Here is a 17,646-nt window from a genome sequence, read left to right as displayed (position 1 = left end):
CCGAATCCGCGCTTATTTTGCTCATTTATCAGCAATTACACAATTTCTTCCAGAATCCTTTGGCACATATTTTTCATTCATACAAACAGACACTTGGGTGGTCATTATATTAGATTCTGTCAAAAGTCATTTTGAGATCGTTACCAGAACTGGAATTTATCTTTAATCCACTTTCTGATATTCATTACATGTATATACAAGTCCAAAATGAATGGACATTGATGACTCGGGTCAGTTGGTCTTCACATGTGACATACCTTAACAGCCGGTGGGCTACGCAAGGGTAGCTGGCTCTGCGTCAGTAGCTTGAGGCACTTAGCGATGAGCTCCTGTCCTTTCACAGAGTCGCCGCTAGCCACGCCCCCTGCCCCGTCGTCCGCGGAGACAGCGCTATCCATGGAGGAGAGGGTGTCGGACTGCGTCATGTTGGATGCTGTGACGTTGTCCCCGGTGACAGAGGATTCCATGGAGAGACTGCGAGTGTTGTACTGCTCCTGGGCGATCTTCTCATGGAGAAGGAGAGAGTGACGAGCCTTCTCAACCTAGGAACAAATAAATTAGAAACATTTTGACGAGAAGCTACTGTAAACTGCTTATCTAAAAAAAGAGCCAATGGAGTAAATAAGAGAGTCAAAAGGGGCCTAAGCTTTCGATCCTAGCAGAATCTTCTTCGGAGGCAAAATGACCAATGATCATTTTCCCTCCGAAGAAGATTCTTCTAGGATCGAAAGCTTAGGCCCCTTTTGACTCTCTAAATTAGAAACATATCGAAAAGTTTAGTAAAATATACTCAAATGATACTAATAATAATCCGCTTTTATATAGCGCTTAATACATCGGAATGACGTGTCCAAGCGCTTCACAGATATATTATTACCCCGGTCATCGGATTCAATCAGTCATTCCCGCACACAATGTGTGCAGATCCTCCACACAGTACTGGACAAGCTACAATGACTTTCACATCCTACCGGGTACCCATGAAATGAATACTGACCAAATCATAAAAGTTTAATACTAGTATTACATAATCAGTAGAATAGAATAGAAAAGGCTTCTTTATATTTTCAATCGTTTATATCAATTTCATAGCTCTTTAAAAACAGGCCCCTGTGCCCACCAAGTCAGTGCATTAAGGAAACAAAAAGGCTTGGGTCATTCTTATATTTGTATACTCAATTCAATTGAATTCAAATTTCATGCAACTCTCACTCTTCCAGCTTCCCTCCGTTGTATCCCAGATATCACTTCATTTCGATCTAATTTAAAGACGTACCTCATAAAGAAAGCATATTCAACATAGCCCCATTTACAGTGTCCTTGATTTTTTTTCTCTCTTAGTTATATGATTTGTTTCACTTTTGTTTGTATATTTTGTAGTGCTTTGATATGATTTCATGAAAAGCGCTATATAAGACTAAGTTATTATTATTACTTCTTCTAATCTGTTCAGTTTCTCCAGCTCCCACTGATGGTCTAGGATGAGAGAGTCGGCTCTAGGTCTCCAACCTTTCAGGTTCTCTTCCCCGCGGACGTAGGTCCCTGACGTATCAATCACCTTTCTCATCCTCCGTTGGGTCCCTAAAAAAGTGCAATGAACCCAATTTAACGGGGTTAATGACTGAAATGCAGTGATAAAACAAATATTTTATGAATTTGTATACATGTATGTCATACAACCTCATGTCAGTAAAAGGAAAAAAATTGTAGAGTTCTAATAAATTATATTCAATTGTTGAGGTGATAAAGCTAGCATGATTTTTATTTTAGATTTTTGAAATTGTAGTGAAAAAATATTATTTAGTTATTCACTAACTTAACATTTGATCTGATCAGGAGGTTTGAATTTTTAATGAATCAATATTTGACCCTTGAGTTTTTGCATATGACCTGTACTTTATTTTATCAATCTGATTTCATTAAAGAAGTCTGAGTAAGACTGACTATGGACAACCACAGTCTTGCTTTGCATTGGTTCTCCATTGAAAGAAGGTACTGCCACTGCATTTAAATTCATTGGGACAAGACTCAAATTGAAATAGAATTGTATTTTATCACTACACTTTTCCTATCAATTATAGGTCATACATGAATGAGGACTTATCTTTGAAAGTTGGACATTCAGTTCATGAAGTCATGCTACCTTCAATTCTATTGCTGCAATGTCAGTTGCTCTAACAAGGCCATTTTATTGTAAGCATCTAATACATATCAAACCTTGCTTTAAATTCTTTCGAAAAATACCCGTCAACCTAGTCGTAAACATTATTTTCTACAGAATTATATCAAAAATGCATCATAATGCAGATGATCCTTTTGCATGCAATAACTGGTGTTTCAAATTAAGTGCTAAGCAGGTGTTAGTTTTCTCAGGAAAAAGGTGTTAAACACTCAAAATCAGTGTTTAACTTCTGTATTAATAATTGCAGTATTAAGGAATTAAAGATGAAAACTGTAATACCCATCATCAAGGCATTAATAATTGAAAACTCAAGGTGTTAAATTTTAACACTAACACCTGACTTAACACCAAACTTCAAGCACAACTATAACTTTTTTGAATGCATATACACAAACTATCTTGTTGATAATCTCATGCAATGTAGGGGGATCGATGAAATCAAGATTAACTGCCTTTATCCAAGTTACGACAGGGACCCACTTGAAGCGCTATCCAATAACTGTATCAAATTGGCAATATTACTTTTCATTCACTGCATTGTTCTTCACATAAAAATGTGTACAGTGTATCTGAAATGAGTAAAAATAGTTTCAAAAGTTACAACAGTTGCCAATTTGCTTGGAAAACAGTGATTTTCAACTACATGAACATGATGTGTCCTCTTGCGGATTCACCAATTTCACAACTTATTTTCGAACAAGAATTTTAAGTATCAAAATGACAAACAGCCATGCCATCAAAATGGGCAGAGTACAATATATTTATATATTTTTCTTTTTCTGCTTCATTATTTGGTTTTTATTTTTTTTAAAGATCTGCATCAAGTATGTTGGAGTTGTCATAACTGGGTTTAAGTCAGAAATCATAATCAATAAAATATGAATATCAAAATTGAAGTGTAGCATAACATCGGTGAGGTACATGCAAAAAAACTACTTTTTTTATTACCAAAACCATGCAAGATATTATGTGTCCTTTCATGGACCAGATGGTGATGATGTATATTACATACAAAATGCAGGGGAGGGTTTCATGCAGTTAAAAAAATAAATAAATAAATAAAAACTTTAAAGAAAAAAGAAATCCATTGTCTGTTTCTGCAATGAAGTTTTGAATCTAGTGATGGTAAAAAGTCTAGGTGGAATACAGCATACATGTACTTTTCAAATTTGAAACAAGTGTATATATCAGTGGTTGTGTCTTAAAAAAATATGTAATCAATTATTTACAAAATTATGCCTTTGCAAAATCATAAGAGTCAATAATGTTTAACTTTGTAACTATTCGTTTATAGAAACATGACAACGGTGAAAAATCAATTATGCTGGGCTAGGGTCTATAAAAAAAATTTCCATGATGGTAAATTGTGTCCAAAAGGTATCCAATTTTTTTTTTAAATTACATGATTTTTTTTTCTTTATACATGTATACATGTGCAATGCACAGGCATTTGCTATAGAGCTCCTTCAAATCTACATCATTTATTCTATTTTGCTGTATGATGCTGAATATTCAATTCTCCAAATTAGTTTCTGTTTTGAGAGATTTAAAGTATTAACTTGAAACACAAATTGGTATTTAAAAAAATGAAAAAATAATAAAATAGGATTTATGTAGCGCACGTATCCTTGCTCAAGGCACTCAGACATGTACATGTATATTACTAGTACCCCGGCTAAGCTAGTCTATCGATTCCGGTGCTCACAGTTTTCTGAGGAATTACTTCCTGCTGGTACCTGGGTTAAGTGCAGCACAATGAGGGTAAATGTCTTGCTGAAGGAAAACGCGCCATGGCTGGGAATCAAACCCACATCCCTCAGATTGAAAGACAAAAGTCTTAACCACTAGACCATGACGCCCCACACAATACTTTGATGTTTCTATATTGAGTAATTATGTGGAATTGGGGAGGATTATTCACATATTGATGGTGATACTGCACACAAGTGATAATATATTCTGAATATGGACAATTTTCCCTCTTCAGATCCTTAGAGATCCAAATTGAACTGGATAGAAGCTAGGCCCTTTTTCTTTTTTTTTTCAATGTGTTGTTTATTGTTGTTAATTTTCTTTTTTTCCCCTTTGGGAAGTGGGGAGCATTAGTACTTTACAAGAAGTACTTTTGTAAGAGTGAGAACTTTTCCCCACAGCATAGAGTTTTTTTTTTTCAATTTGGCTGGTGGTATAATATTTCAAAATCATTCAGATCAGAGAGAAGGAACACAAATAATGAAAGCTTTCAAATTGGAATTGATTACAAAGTGTCATGTGTTTTAGATAGTAAGTGATAAGCCGAAGAGTGAACTACATGTATAGCCATCTACAGTGTACATGTAAGTATCAAATCTAAAATCTTGATATAGTGAATAGGATTTAACCAGAATTTAGTATATCAGAAGACAAGATGCATAAATGATTTTGATTAACAATTATTTTGAAAAGGAGAAAGATTTAAAGTTTCATGCTATGGAATGTTTGAATAGTTTTAAATTCATGTGCAAATCAGAAAGATAGATGGAATTACATGTCATGTGCACTTGGATAATAGTTTTATATATAAATTTTGTCAAGTTATCTACACATTATAGAGTGTAAATAAGTTATACAAATGTATAACGGAATTGTAAGGGGTCCACCTCCCCTAGGCTCCGCCTACCAAAGACCAAGAAGAGAACAAGAGATCAGTTTGCACGAAGACCACGTAAGTAATAAGAAACAGAACATGATTGGCTAATTGAGAGATACATGTAGCATTGTGCTCTAATGCATCTTAACGTACATGTACAAAATGTATAGCTGATTATATGTTAAGAAACGTGACTGTACATCACCATACATTCAATCTGTGAAGGGACACAAAGCTTTTAAAAATGACTGATTAATCTCACTTTAATAATACTAGTCAGCTAGGCTCGTCAGAGCATCACTTAAACGAGCTTCCACTTGGGTTAAATGTAGATGTACAGTGTACCCTATAAAGTTACACAGATATGATCCCAAAGAATGAATCTTGTTTTTTGGTTTGTATGTTTGTTTTTTCTTTCATTTTTCTCAAATTTTAAAATTAGCTAGGATTTCAAATCAGATCTATAGTATGAACATAAATAAATTGCAAATGGAGCAAAGTGTACAATGATACAGGTATAGATTACGAAAGATCAGTAAAAGCTGTGTACTGAAAAGTGAATAAACGGCAAAATTAAAGTAAAGTGGCAATAAGTTAAAGAGAAAGCCGCTAAGTAAGAAATAGCTATTTTTGTGAGTTTTTACCCTCTGAAAAAGATATTCTGAACTGTGACGAGATCTCAGATTCCATATCTTGATATACTTCAACTTATTAACTTGCTGAAGAATATTATACTTTTGCCGTTTTTTTTTCATATTACAGGGACATCATTCAATGGCAAACATTAATATTCAAATGTAGTTACAAATTGATATTATCCCCCAAATAATATAAACATTATATATGACTGAAATATAATTTGGTGCATTCCTACAAAGGAACATAATTTTTCAAGTGTAAAACAAAAAGAAATGGATCAGAAGTTGTGGAAAATGAAGAAAAAAGGAGAAAAACACTTTTAACTTCAATATACTGATAAAGATTTTAATATTAATACAAATGAATATCTTTGAGCAACTAATCCTATTGGTAGGGTACTTTGTCTTTACACATCAGAAAAAAAACAAAAAAATTCTTTTCATGAATTTACATGAATGTTAATTCTGATAAATTAATGTGTATTTAATATTTAACACCTGCATGTAGTAGTGATTTTTGTAACATTCTTTGTTTTTCTTTTGGCCAATTATAAAGTGGCAGAGTAGAGAGGCAATATTTTTAGTCTTTTAATCTCTCTTCCAGACTTTTGCTTGAGAATTTTTATCTTCAAGAGAAGACAGAACATGAAATAATAGAACACAAAATATAGGAATATACAAATATATACCATACCAAACAAATTTACACCCATATATTGGAATAACTCATGGCTCTTGCAAGGAGAGTTCATATATACACGCTATTACAAGACAACGGCTCATAAGAATAAAGAACTATGCCACATGTAACAAAAAATACTGAAGAGTGAGGCCTGAAAGCAGAAGACTAGCATGGATTTGGATCTTACCACTTAAGAGAGGTGGGGACAAAGTCATGTGGTGAGGGGAGGTGGACTCCAATAAATCCCGCAGATCATATTGACTGAATGACTTGCCTGGCAAAAGGGGATTCATTGCGTTTTTGTCATCAAATGGTGTTTTTAACGACACAAACAAAAAATACAAATAAAAACAAAAAACAGAAAAAATATGTACGCGTATCCAAATGGATATTAATTGAAATTAAAAGTTAATCACAAAATTAATGTAAATGATTAAAATGATGGGTTAGCAACAGAAACGGGTCGAGTCAACGTAAAAATAAACAGAAGAAGCGTATGAGATAACGTGTAGGAGTTAAAAGAAACGATGGAGAGAAAAAGAAGACAAATGTATGAGATTGACTGGTCCAATGTTGAAACAGCAATAAAAGACCAATAAAAGAAGCCACTTTTTAATAAATATCACAAATATTATCACTGAAGTCTTCTGTCCTTGTGCACATAATGCACAACTTCATTGCAATACATTTTAAGATCAAATGTTGCTTTTTGCTTTCTCCTTTACTTCCACCTTATATTTCAGTAAATATCAAGGTTCATGTACATGTAATTCAACAGAGCATACAGTTGATTATTTTTTTTGTAATTGACCATCAAAAATAACAGTCATGTCTTTTTATAAGGCTCCATGTTTATAGGAATCAAGTTGCACTTGAACTATGACTGAGTGGTAATATCTATATTTTGGAAAAAAAGATTTGAAAGAAAATTGAAAGAAACGATGTGAGGTTTATTTTCAATGAAATAAAAAGAGTGATCATGGAAACACAAGGACAGCGGACGACTAGAAGACATTCTGGCAAAAAATGTAGCAGGCAAAAATACCTTCAAAATCTGTTGCTAAGCGAGTGCCTGTCATACACGACAAAACAAGAACATTCCATAAATGCTAATATTTTTTTCTTCTCATTTTTCAATGGATACCTCGGTGTTAAAGAAAAACAACGTAAAATATAAGATACAGATCACATTAGACATCAACCCAAAATATAGGATGGGGAAAAAAGTGACAAAAAATTGGTTTCTAACAGACAATGAAGAGGTGAAGATGGATGTGTTCTAAAAAGAAACAAAGAGATCTACATTGATGGTGGATGAAACAATGGAAGGAAGAAAAATCGTTCTTAATCAACCCATCTTGTGAAGTTTCATACGTTTTTTTGACGGTGACAGGGGTATCTACATGTAAGATGGCAAGATGAAATGTGTTTTTGGAGCAAAGGAAAAGGGCATGTCCAAACATCTTTCCAAATCTTAAAGATAAAACACAAACTCCTAACCTTTTCTGACCAACAAATAGGGATGCTTTTTATGATACATTGTATATCATTTTATGTAGCATTATAGTGCTTAGTACCATTATAGAAAAAAAAAGCTTAAAAAAGGTTTAAATTCACTTTCTCCTAAGAATTTAGAAGAGTCAGAAGGTATGTAAATATTAATATCAGTCTATGATTAATTAATTGGATGAAAGATTTTCTCAATAGATTAATCATATCGAACTAGAAAGCATTTGACATGAAATATCTCCTTTTATTATGAACAACAGCTTCTTGTGTTAAGCTCTGCAAATGCTTTTGAGATTTACAACCTTCCCTCCATCCTCCCCTGAAAAAACAGCCTATTCCGGTCCATTATGAAAATAAATTGGAGTGAATGATCTTCTTTTATTATGGATAGTATACCTATTAAGGATTTGATTTACCAGCTTTTTTCCGGATAAAAACTGTGATCAATCCAATACAAATACATTGAGATGTTCTTTTATTAAAAAGATACTTATTATGGAAGATCCCCCCCCCTTTTCCATAAGAGGAATTGCGATTTATCCAAAACAAGTTTATTCAAAGCGATTGAGATTTATTTGTCCCTTTTTGCTGCTATCCTTTTAGATTTCATCTACTTTACTGATCTGTTTGTGATTCTTATGCTGACAAAAACAAAATGATTTTAATTGAAAGAGCTACTAATCATATTACTGTAAATAATAAAAAAACTCCATCTGAACGCGCCCTTGGAAGACGTTTGGACAAGCCCCGCCCCTTGAACATTAGCATGCCGTGGCTAGGGAGGTGCGGTCTCGAATTCTAGATGGGTTCATTAATCGTCAAAAGGAGGCTAATTAAAGAGGAGGCGTAAATCATCATGTCATACCGTTTCTCCCCCACGCTATCCACTGCCACATGTCTGCATGGCAACGTGGTAAAAATTATGAGCAAATTTAATCCAGGTTTGAAAACAAATACATTTACAAAAAAAAACAGTATTTCACCCTTGTTCTACCTACATATTACAATAATGGATAAAAATTTCATAAATTTTATTTACAACGTTATCTGGAAAATATAATTCTTATTTATTAATATAAAATTACTGAAATAATTATCAAACAAAATTGAAATCTCCAGCATCTTTCACATAATATTGATTCAGTTTCAGAAATGATAAATGGGGGTCATATTTCCTCACATATTCTAGCTGATTCTCAACCTCCATGAAAGACACTGATACAATGCACACAGTTATATCAATATATGCTTTGTGATATTTAGACACAGAGGCCCGTATTCTGAAGTCGAGTTTAACTTAAACTCAGGTTTAAAGTTGTGGTTTAAGTATGGATAGCCAATTGTTATCTAAATCACTACAGTAGAGATATCATATATCAACTCGTTTGGCTCTCAAATCATTCATAATTGTCTAGAAAGTATGAATAGATGATTGTCTTCACCATTGAAGAATCAGGAAAGAGCACAGTAAATATCAGAAACATACAACTTAATAAAAATGTTGATACTTTTGGCTTCCCATAATTTTAGCACAGAGTTAGACCATGGTCTAAGTTAAACCTGACTTCAGAATACGGGCCAGAGAATATTGCATCTGTCTTGAGAAATAACATAAATAAATGAATAAACATAATGTGGGAAATAATCTGCAAAGAATATCACTCTTATTTCTATTTGTATAGGTGCTATTATCTACGAGACTCGGTGAAAAAGAATTACACTGATATAAAATCTAGTTTCAATTTTTCTGTAAAAGAACTCAATATTGAATACTTTGATGAGCATATTTTACTTCTTAAGAGAATGAAAATAGAAATGAAGTGTGAATAAAATACTAGAATATTAATATTTTAAGCTGAATAGAAAATGCAAAATAATGTAGTGCTATGAATAAAAAAATAAATAAAATTTTGCTTCAGAGTATTGCAAAATACATTATAAGTTTCATAATTAAAACAAAAAGTTAAATACATGTACATCAAATAATAGTAAGGAAGAGCTCTGTGTAGTGAAAGTTATATGACAAACAATCAATATGAAATGATTGAATTATTTGACAGGAAACCTTGAAAACAAGGTTGAGATATCAATATTTCTGGAACTGAATAAAGTGATTTAAGATTCAGGTACATATAAATAGTACTAAAGTTGAATAGCAAACTTAGAAAAAGAATCATAATCTTTCATTCAATATCATTGCTTGGGATACAATATTAAAAGAAAATAAATTTGAATTGTAAGTTGAATTGCCCACAACTGGGGAGTGAAAACTTTGATAATTGTGCCATGCGATCCCAAATGAGATAAAATTCACCTCACATATGAAGTGCATAATTTCCATGGATTAAAGATTTATATCTTGATGTCAATTACATGTATTGAATTATGCTTAACATAAATGAAATTCTTTTTGCAGACTTGTTAAAAATCTAAAATTTCATTAAAAGTTGCATGCAGTTAAAACAAGATGTTAGTGATTGTGCAACTGCATTTCAATGAATTTAGTAAATGTTATTCAATGAAAACATGATGCTTTCATCTTCCCGATCAAATGAATAAGCAAGCATTTCATACACTGACCACCAAGTTTTGTGATTCCATAGACTTTACAGAGTGACTTCTCTGTTCCAATAAACATTGCAATAACTTTTGTTTAACTTTCTGAAATACATTTTCATACTCTCAAATTTAATTTTTTTCAGAAGCTCATCCGGGAGATGCAGAGATTGAATCCGGGTTGAAAGACGTAGCAAAGAATTAAGGTGCTTCACATGTTAAATAAGCCATTATTTTAAGGCAGAGATGCATGTATTTCTATGATTCATTACTGACTCAGCATAATCAAAAGTCGTTATTTTCACAACTTTGTGGTGACCTTAATGCCCTTTCCACAGAGAATCTCCAAAGTCAGAAAGAATTATTAGGGGGAGGGTACAAGACCTTACCTGGACTTAGAGCCTCTGCAGACCTCAGGAGGGAAATCTCGTACACTCCTGTGACACTGTTGCTATGGTAACAAATCAAAATAAAGAATGATTGAGAGAGTAAATGCAAGATGTCAAGTTGGTGGAAGATATCATTATAAACAAAATCTATATAATGAGAAACCGCACACCCCAGTAACAAATGAAATTGCGTGACAAAATGCTGGATCCATTCCATCCATCTGATGATATGAGAAACCACAAACCCCAGTAACAAATGAAATTGTGTGAGAATATGATAACATTCCTACCTGTCGGATGGTTTGTAGTAACTGCTACCAAAGAGGCTACGGAGAGAGCGAGATGGGCTGATTCGAGCATCTCTCTCATACATCTGAAGACATATATCCTTGGTGATACAAGCCGATTGAGCGCAGTTATCCAACTGAGTAGTGAGGAAAATAAAAGATCTCAATTAATAACATTGCATTGTATCAAGGATTAGTGGCCTATGATGTTTATGAAATACAATTTGTTTGAATTTTCATTTGATTGATAAGAGAATATAAACTAACCTCTAGGTATGCTGATAGTGTGAGATAGACCATCTCACCATAGGGGGTGACTCGGTTCAGAAGAACAGAATTATGAAGAGAGCTATCCCACGCTGCTTCAAAACGGAAACAGGTTCTGAAAAAAGGAGAAAAGAAATAATATGTCAAATGATTATACAATTTAATAGGTTTTATGCAATAAAAATATTACAAAATTCAGAATTGATATTAATTTCCCCCCCCCAAGTATCAATATTTGAGGGGAAAGACAAATGTTTATACTCGTTTAGCAAAAGCGATGCAGATGTTCCCAGGAGCGATAAAGTGTTCAGACAATAACAAATATATAAATATCAAAAATATAAAATTGATAGCATATTATAAGCTTAAATGAGAGTGGCTATGTTTACAAAATTGAGCACAATGTAAACAAACAACAAAATTTTTTTTACGATTTATTGCTAGCTGAACTATAAGGTATCTTGTAAAAAGTCTGTGCAGCGTCTTTTAGCACTTATCCAACTACATGTACATGTATAAAGGCACTCTGCATCTTTTCATAGCGGCTTTATTTTCATTTATCTTATTTATTTCATTTCCAGGCAAGAAAACATGACAGCAATAGAAACATTACAAAAAAAATGTAAAATTGAGCACCAGCCAATGCCTGGGGATCACCTAAAAGAATTGAAAATTCTGTTGAGATGTTCTTCACATTGGCTGGTGTCTACATGGAATAACAAAAAATAGCAATAAATTCAAACATGTAGTTACAATACTTCTATATAAATTAACCTTCATCGTAATATGAATAGAGAAACAAAAGAAAAACAAGGTTATCAAATTAATATTTCAAGAAAAAATGTAGATTGGGTCAAATCATGAATTAGTCATTTATCAAATTAGAGACAGAGATAGTAGGTCAATTTATTGCATCCCCAATTGTTTTGTCTATGATGAAAGGTGATATTTGATAACAAAGTAAATGGGTTAAATCTATTTTACCTGTCATCCCCAGGTAGTGTTGTATGGCTGACTGGTAGAAGGTTTAATGATAGGACCGTCATCTCATCGTCGGGTTCGGTCACTTCTAAAGTTGTACGAATACGACCTGTAAGGGGTGACACATGAAAATAGGGCCCCGTCTTACAAAGAGTTACGATTGATCAGATCAATCGTAACTCTATGGAAATCCATCAATGTCATAACTTTTTCTACAACAAATTTTCACCATGTCCTATGTATGAAAAGAGAAGTGCAGTGAATTTTCAAGAAAACAATGAATCCTTGAATATAAATCATAGCTAGAAAATATTTCGAACAAACAAGCATAATAGATGTTGACGTAGCTGGCCGACCATAGCTGCGATTGATCGGATCAAACGTAACTCTTTGTAAGACGGGCCCCGGGGTTATCACAAACAAGTGTTCATGGCTGCAGATTCAACAAGCAACAGGGCAGCCGTCCACTTTTAAACAGAAGCACACAAGAAATTACTGCTGCACCTTTGCCTTACATGTTTATGTTCATTTGTATCTGCCGGTTTGTAAGAACAAGAAGTGATTTTTGTACATCACTGAGAACCAGGTTCACAGAGTGTTGTAATTTTTGTTGTTTTCCTTGTATAAAAAAGTTGGAATCTGAGCGCATGATAAACAATCACAGCCTTATTGGACCAAGATATTTGATTTGGCTTGATGAGTTTTTAATTGATCATAAAACATATCCTACATGTACATGTAACTTGACCATTTTCATATGCAGATTGCTTGCAAGAAATGAAAATGAAAATTGTGATTGTCAGAAAGAATTCATTTATTGGCTTGGATCAAGCTACTGGCGCTTTAAGTTCCCTGATATCTTTCTAAAAGAACTACTGCACATGTATATAGATGTACAATGAAATCCTCAATCCTCTCTACATGGAGTAAAATGAATTATTATCCCATAAACTCACCTACTACAAGTTCTCTAACATCTTTCCATAAGAGTTCCTCTGTAGATTCATGGATGATGGTGATAGCAATTCTTCTCTGGATACCTTGATGAAGGAGGAACACTCCGCTACAAGGCATGTCCTCAGTATGGTCTACATATGATGATAAATACCTAGAGAGGAAAAAAAATGTTAGAAATGATTTCATGATTACCAATTTCTCTCTGGAAATATTGGTGAATTCTTCAATACAAGGCATATTCTCAATGTGATTTACATAATGCTAAATACCTACAGAGTGAAATGACTTCACGATTAGCAATTTTTCTCTGGAAATATTGGTGAACACTCCATTACTTGTTCTCAGTGATCTATATCTATAGTAATGAATACATAGAATGAATAAAGTCACAAATCAGAAGTAATTTCATGATCAACACTTCCTCTTTTAAAATTTGGGGAATGGAGACCTTCAGGTAATAAGATCAAGTGGTAATTAGACAAAACAAATTATCCCAATTGGAGATTCCAAAAATTGAAATTAGAGTTTTACACTAATAATGTATAAACCAAAATCTTTTGCCTTTATAGATAAGCATTTGACCTCTGTAAGTTTCAAACATTTGTATTTGTATTCAATATATCCTCTGCCATGAATCTTTTTATTTTATGCCAGCATCATCCTTTCTCTTTTCTTCCATACAATGGGGGGGGGGGGGAACTGCAGGACGGGAGCCTTTATCTATTCAGTCAAATTCTATAATGTTATAATTCAACTACACATGTATCATAATAACAACAATGATAATAATTGAATTCATAAGGCCTGCGTAATCCCCTTGTTTTGACAGGTGCCTACCAGGGATTTATCATTCATAGCCTATGGCGACACTGAATTTCTTACGGATTTCTTTATTTTAGCAGGACACCGGTCTGGACAAATTTGCACCGGTGACAGCCATCGTTGGGCGGGCACCGGTGGACCGCACGATTCGCATCAAGCCTAGAATTCATAGACATGTGGTCCTCATACAGGTCTTAATACTATACAGGTGGTCCTTATATACAATTGGTCTTTCTAAAGAGGTGTTCCTTCTATGTAGGTGGTCAATAGAGAAGGTTTGAAAGTTCTTGCTCTCCGGACGGTGCAAGCTCACAGATGTCAAAGCAAACTACATGTAGAAGGTCATGTTATAATTTGATTATTAATAAGAATTATGATAATAATGCATTCCCGAACACGTGTTCCTTCTATGCAGGTAGCCGATAGAGCAGGTTTGACTGTACTTACTCTCCAGACGGTGCAAGCTCACAGATGTCAAAATAAACTAGAAGGTCATGTTTGGAATGGAGATGACTGGTGCTGGCTGGTGTACTGATCAAACCCATCCTTGGAGATGGAACTAAAATACACAAAAAAGTAGAGGAGAATACGGCAATGAGATAATGAGTCAAGATAATTGACCATAATTTGGAGTTTGACCCAGTAGCTGTTGATGGAGAAGCATAAAAATCGTGATATAGATTAGGAACCCGTTTCATAAAGATTATTGTACATGTAACTAGCATGGATTTTCATTGGCTGCTTTGTACCAAGGCTGCCATTATGGCAAATGTACTACATGGAATGGGCACCTTGGGCAGAAATCACAGGAGGGAAAGGGGGACGCGTCCCCCCCCCAACCCAAAATAGAAGGGGGGGGGGCACATAATATCAAATGTCACCCACTATTTTTGGTCTTTTATGATGGATCAAAATACTGTACATCACTTCACAATCAAAATATTACATGTATTTTTAGACTAAATGACCTTAAATTTTGGGTGAAAACCTTTTTTTTTTTTGCTTGTCAAAATTTCCAGGCCCTGGTCCCCCTACCTTTGGGGACAGATTTCCACCCATGATGGGCACCAAAGAAGATCATGCACAATCTGAGTCTATTTCAAATGCATCAGTACCTTCATCTTTAATTTGATGGTCAACAATTTGTAAATGAAAATAAATCACTACAATCCCTGAACAGGCAATGCGACAACAAAAAATCAAATACTGTTTTCATACGCAAATTTTGCAAATTTCAATCTTTAGTTTAATATAAGTTTAATTTTCTTCTTTTTAGGGTCAGCAACTTATAAGTCCCCCATTGGACTTCTCAGCTGATCCTCATTAATCTATTGACAATATTAATATTGTATATTTGATGCACATATTTTTAAATTGTTTTTTTTTCTGAATTGTATTGAAAATAACTGAATTGAAATAACTGTCATTCCTAGTCTATTTTGCATGTGTACACATACTTTACAGCTTACTTTCAGTTGTGGATCCAATATTTAGAAATCAAGCTAGAAGTTTACCAATATGTATCTTCAATGGGTGATTATCAAAATATAAAGGGGGCATACTGTACATCAATCACGCCCCTGCCTGGATCCAACATAAAGAATAAATGATATAAAAGAAAATTTTACAATGACCGAGGTTATAATACATTACCTGGTGTGGCCATAGGAAGAGTGCATGGGAAACTCCTTTTGAGAGGTCTCAACCTGAATGAAATAAAATAAAGTAAATGAATGAAATAAAATAAAATAAAGTAAATGAATGAATAAAAGTATATGAATATTAAAATACAGAAATATTAAAAATTGATAGAAAGTTGAGGATATACATGTATATACATGTTTGGGAGCTACAACTGACAAGTTCTCATGAACTTTTAAGTAGTTTTCCTTTTTTCTCTTTCACATGAAATTTTCATTCTTGTACATATTGTATATTGTTTCTTATATTGATGAGAAAATAAATAAATTGAACTGAACTAAACTGTATAGAAACCTTTAAAACAGTCATATACATATACATGTAATAATCATACACTGTCATAAAAAGGGTCATCTGATTCAATTGATTTATCCATCCCAATTCCTGCATGTGGACTTTGAATCGTCCTGTTTCATACTAACTATGACAGACATAATGGCCCGAATTCACAAAGGCGGTTTTGAAAACCCACGGTTGAGTCCATGGTTTGTGTAGATTTCCTGTCTAAATTACGCTTAATTTAGCGCGTATCGGGCGTGTGTATAAAACATGTCCAATGCTGATGCGCGCTTTTGTCAAAGTGCGCCAAATTGACGCCTGTTTAATATGCTATTTATTCATGAGTCCACTGTTTGAAGAGTGGACTCATGAATAAAATAGCGTTGATAACCATGGCAACAGGTGTCAATTTGGCGCACTGTGACAAAAGCGCGCATCAGGATTTGACATTTTTTATACACGCACCCGATAAGCGCTAAATTAAGCGTAATTTATACAGGAAATCTGCATAGACCATGGACTGAACCGTGGGTTTTCAAAACCACCTCTGTGAATTCGGGCCAATACCTGGTGGTGGTCTGACTCTGGGTGTGTAAAGGATGGGCTTGGTAATGACCAAAGACTTCAAACACGATGGGTGATGTCCTCAGGTAGTCAATGAATGCCCTGGTGACGGTGGTTGATATCTGGGGGTAGCAACCATAGAAATGATCAAGTCAGAGAAAGAAAATATACATCAAGTAGAAAATATGTCTGTTTATATTTGAAACCTATTTCAGAAAGTGTGATCTGACTTAGTTTTGATTAATAAAATGTCAGTTTCCGATCATGCTCACTTTAGCTACATGTATGTACTCTACTTTATGAGGTTGTAGTTACAAAATTTCTATCAAAGGGACATGGATGTTAAAAATCACTCATGAAATATGTTAATTGTCACACCCTACTGTACATGTACAGGTGTACATTTATAATATGACCTAACTTGGTTTGTATCATCAAAATGACATTTTCAGATCATGCTTGATTTTGGTAGAATATTGAATATAGTTGCAAGGATCACCAAAGGGACAGAAGAAAATCTGTTTTCATGAACAGGGCTCTGTAACACAAAGATTAGCGATCAATCGCTGACTGACCAATAAAGATCAATGTTACATGCGCATTTGGCGCAAAATCCTGACCAGGAACCAATCAGAAGTGTTCTCTCATATTTGCTATTCATCGCAAACCTTTGTGTTACGGAGCCCAGGTACCTGAAATACATGTTATAATGTCATGCGCTATTCAAGGGTGGTCCATCTTTGCAGGTGATTGTTTAAAGATTTGGTTTTTCAGTGAATATTTAATATACTTTGTGGAGTTACGAGAAAAACTGGAAGGTTTCTGAGAAGTTGTATTATTACAAGTTATTGGTTTCTTCTTAATATCGATTTTATACATGAAACTGATTCGCTCTCGATTGCAAACAGAGTCTACTAGCAATAAATTAGATGATTTACAACTGATACAGGACCTAAAATTTAGTTGCTACTGATTTCAAGCAATGACCTCTATGTTTGAATTGCCCATCTTTTAAAAGTAATATCGCTTCTATAACCATATTCATCCAATATATCAAGACATTCATATTCCTTTATACAAAGTGATGGTATAGTGTGCATGGGTTAACATGCAGACATGCAAATACATGTATAAATACATACATGTAGAGTGCAGCAATGATACAAGATAGCTTTACATGTATTCATCAGAGGAAAGAAAATT

At 34.0% G+C, this 17,646-nt stretch overlaps 1 protein-coding gene across 10 annotated transcripts in view; it reads right to left on the bottom strand.

Annotated features, from left to right (window-relative positions):
- Positions 1-17,646, bottom strand: part of LOC121428166 (kinesin-like protein KIF1A) — a 161,516-nt gene that overhangs the window by 15,560 nt on the left and 128,310 nt on the right. For 6 of the 10 annotated variants that reach the window (XM_041624762.1, XM_041624763.1, XM_041624766.1 and 3 more), the window contains 12 exons: positions 16,447-16,565; positions 15,553-15,605; positions 14,347-14,458; positions 13,077-13,228; positions 12,124-12,229; positions 11,140-11,254; positions 10,876-11,009; positions 10,586-10,647; positions 8,506-8,538; positions 6,319-6,405; positions 1,436-1,581; positions 258-542 (listed from right to left, as the gene is read on the bottom strand). In XM_041624762.1, coding sequence (XP_041480696.1) covers positions 258-542; positions 1,436-1,581; positions 6,319-6,405; positions 8,506-8,538; positions 10,586-10,647; positions 10,876-11,009; positions 11,140-11,254; positions 12,124-12,229; positions 13,077-13,228; positions 14,347-14,458; positions 15,553-15,605; positions 16,447-16,565 — 1,404 coding nt within the window. Of the gene's footprint in view, positions 1-257; positions 543-1,435; positions 1,582-6,318; positions 6,406-7,176; positions 7,204-8,505; positions 8,539-10,585; positions 10,648-10,875; positions 11,010-11,139; positions 11,255-12,123; positions 12,230-13,076; positions 13,229-14,346; positions 14,459-15,552; positions 15,606-16,446; positions 16,566-17,646 lie in introns of all 10 variants that reach the window. The other 4 variants (XM_041624770.1, XM_041624771.1, XM_041624765.1 and 1 more) reach the window with 4 other exon arrangements.

The sequence above is a fragment of the Lytechinus variegatus genome, chromosome 14 (assembly GCF_018143015.1).
Source record: "Lytechinus variegatus isolate NC3 chromosome 14, Lvar_3.0, whole genome shotgun sequence".
Taxonomy (NCBI): Eukaryota; Metazoa; Echinodermata; class Echinoidea; order Temnopleuroida; family Toxopneustidae; genus Lytechinus; species Lytechinus variegatus.
This window is presented reverse-complemented; position numbering and strand designations above follow the sequence as displayed.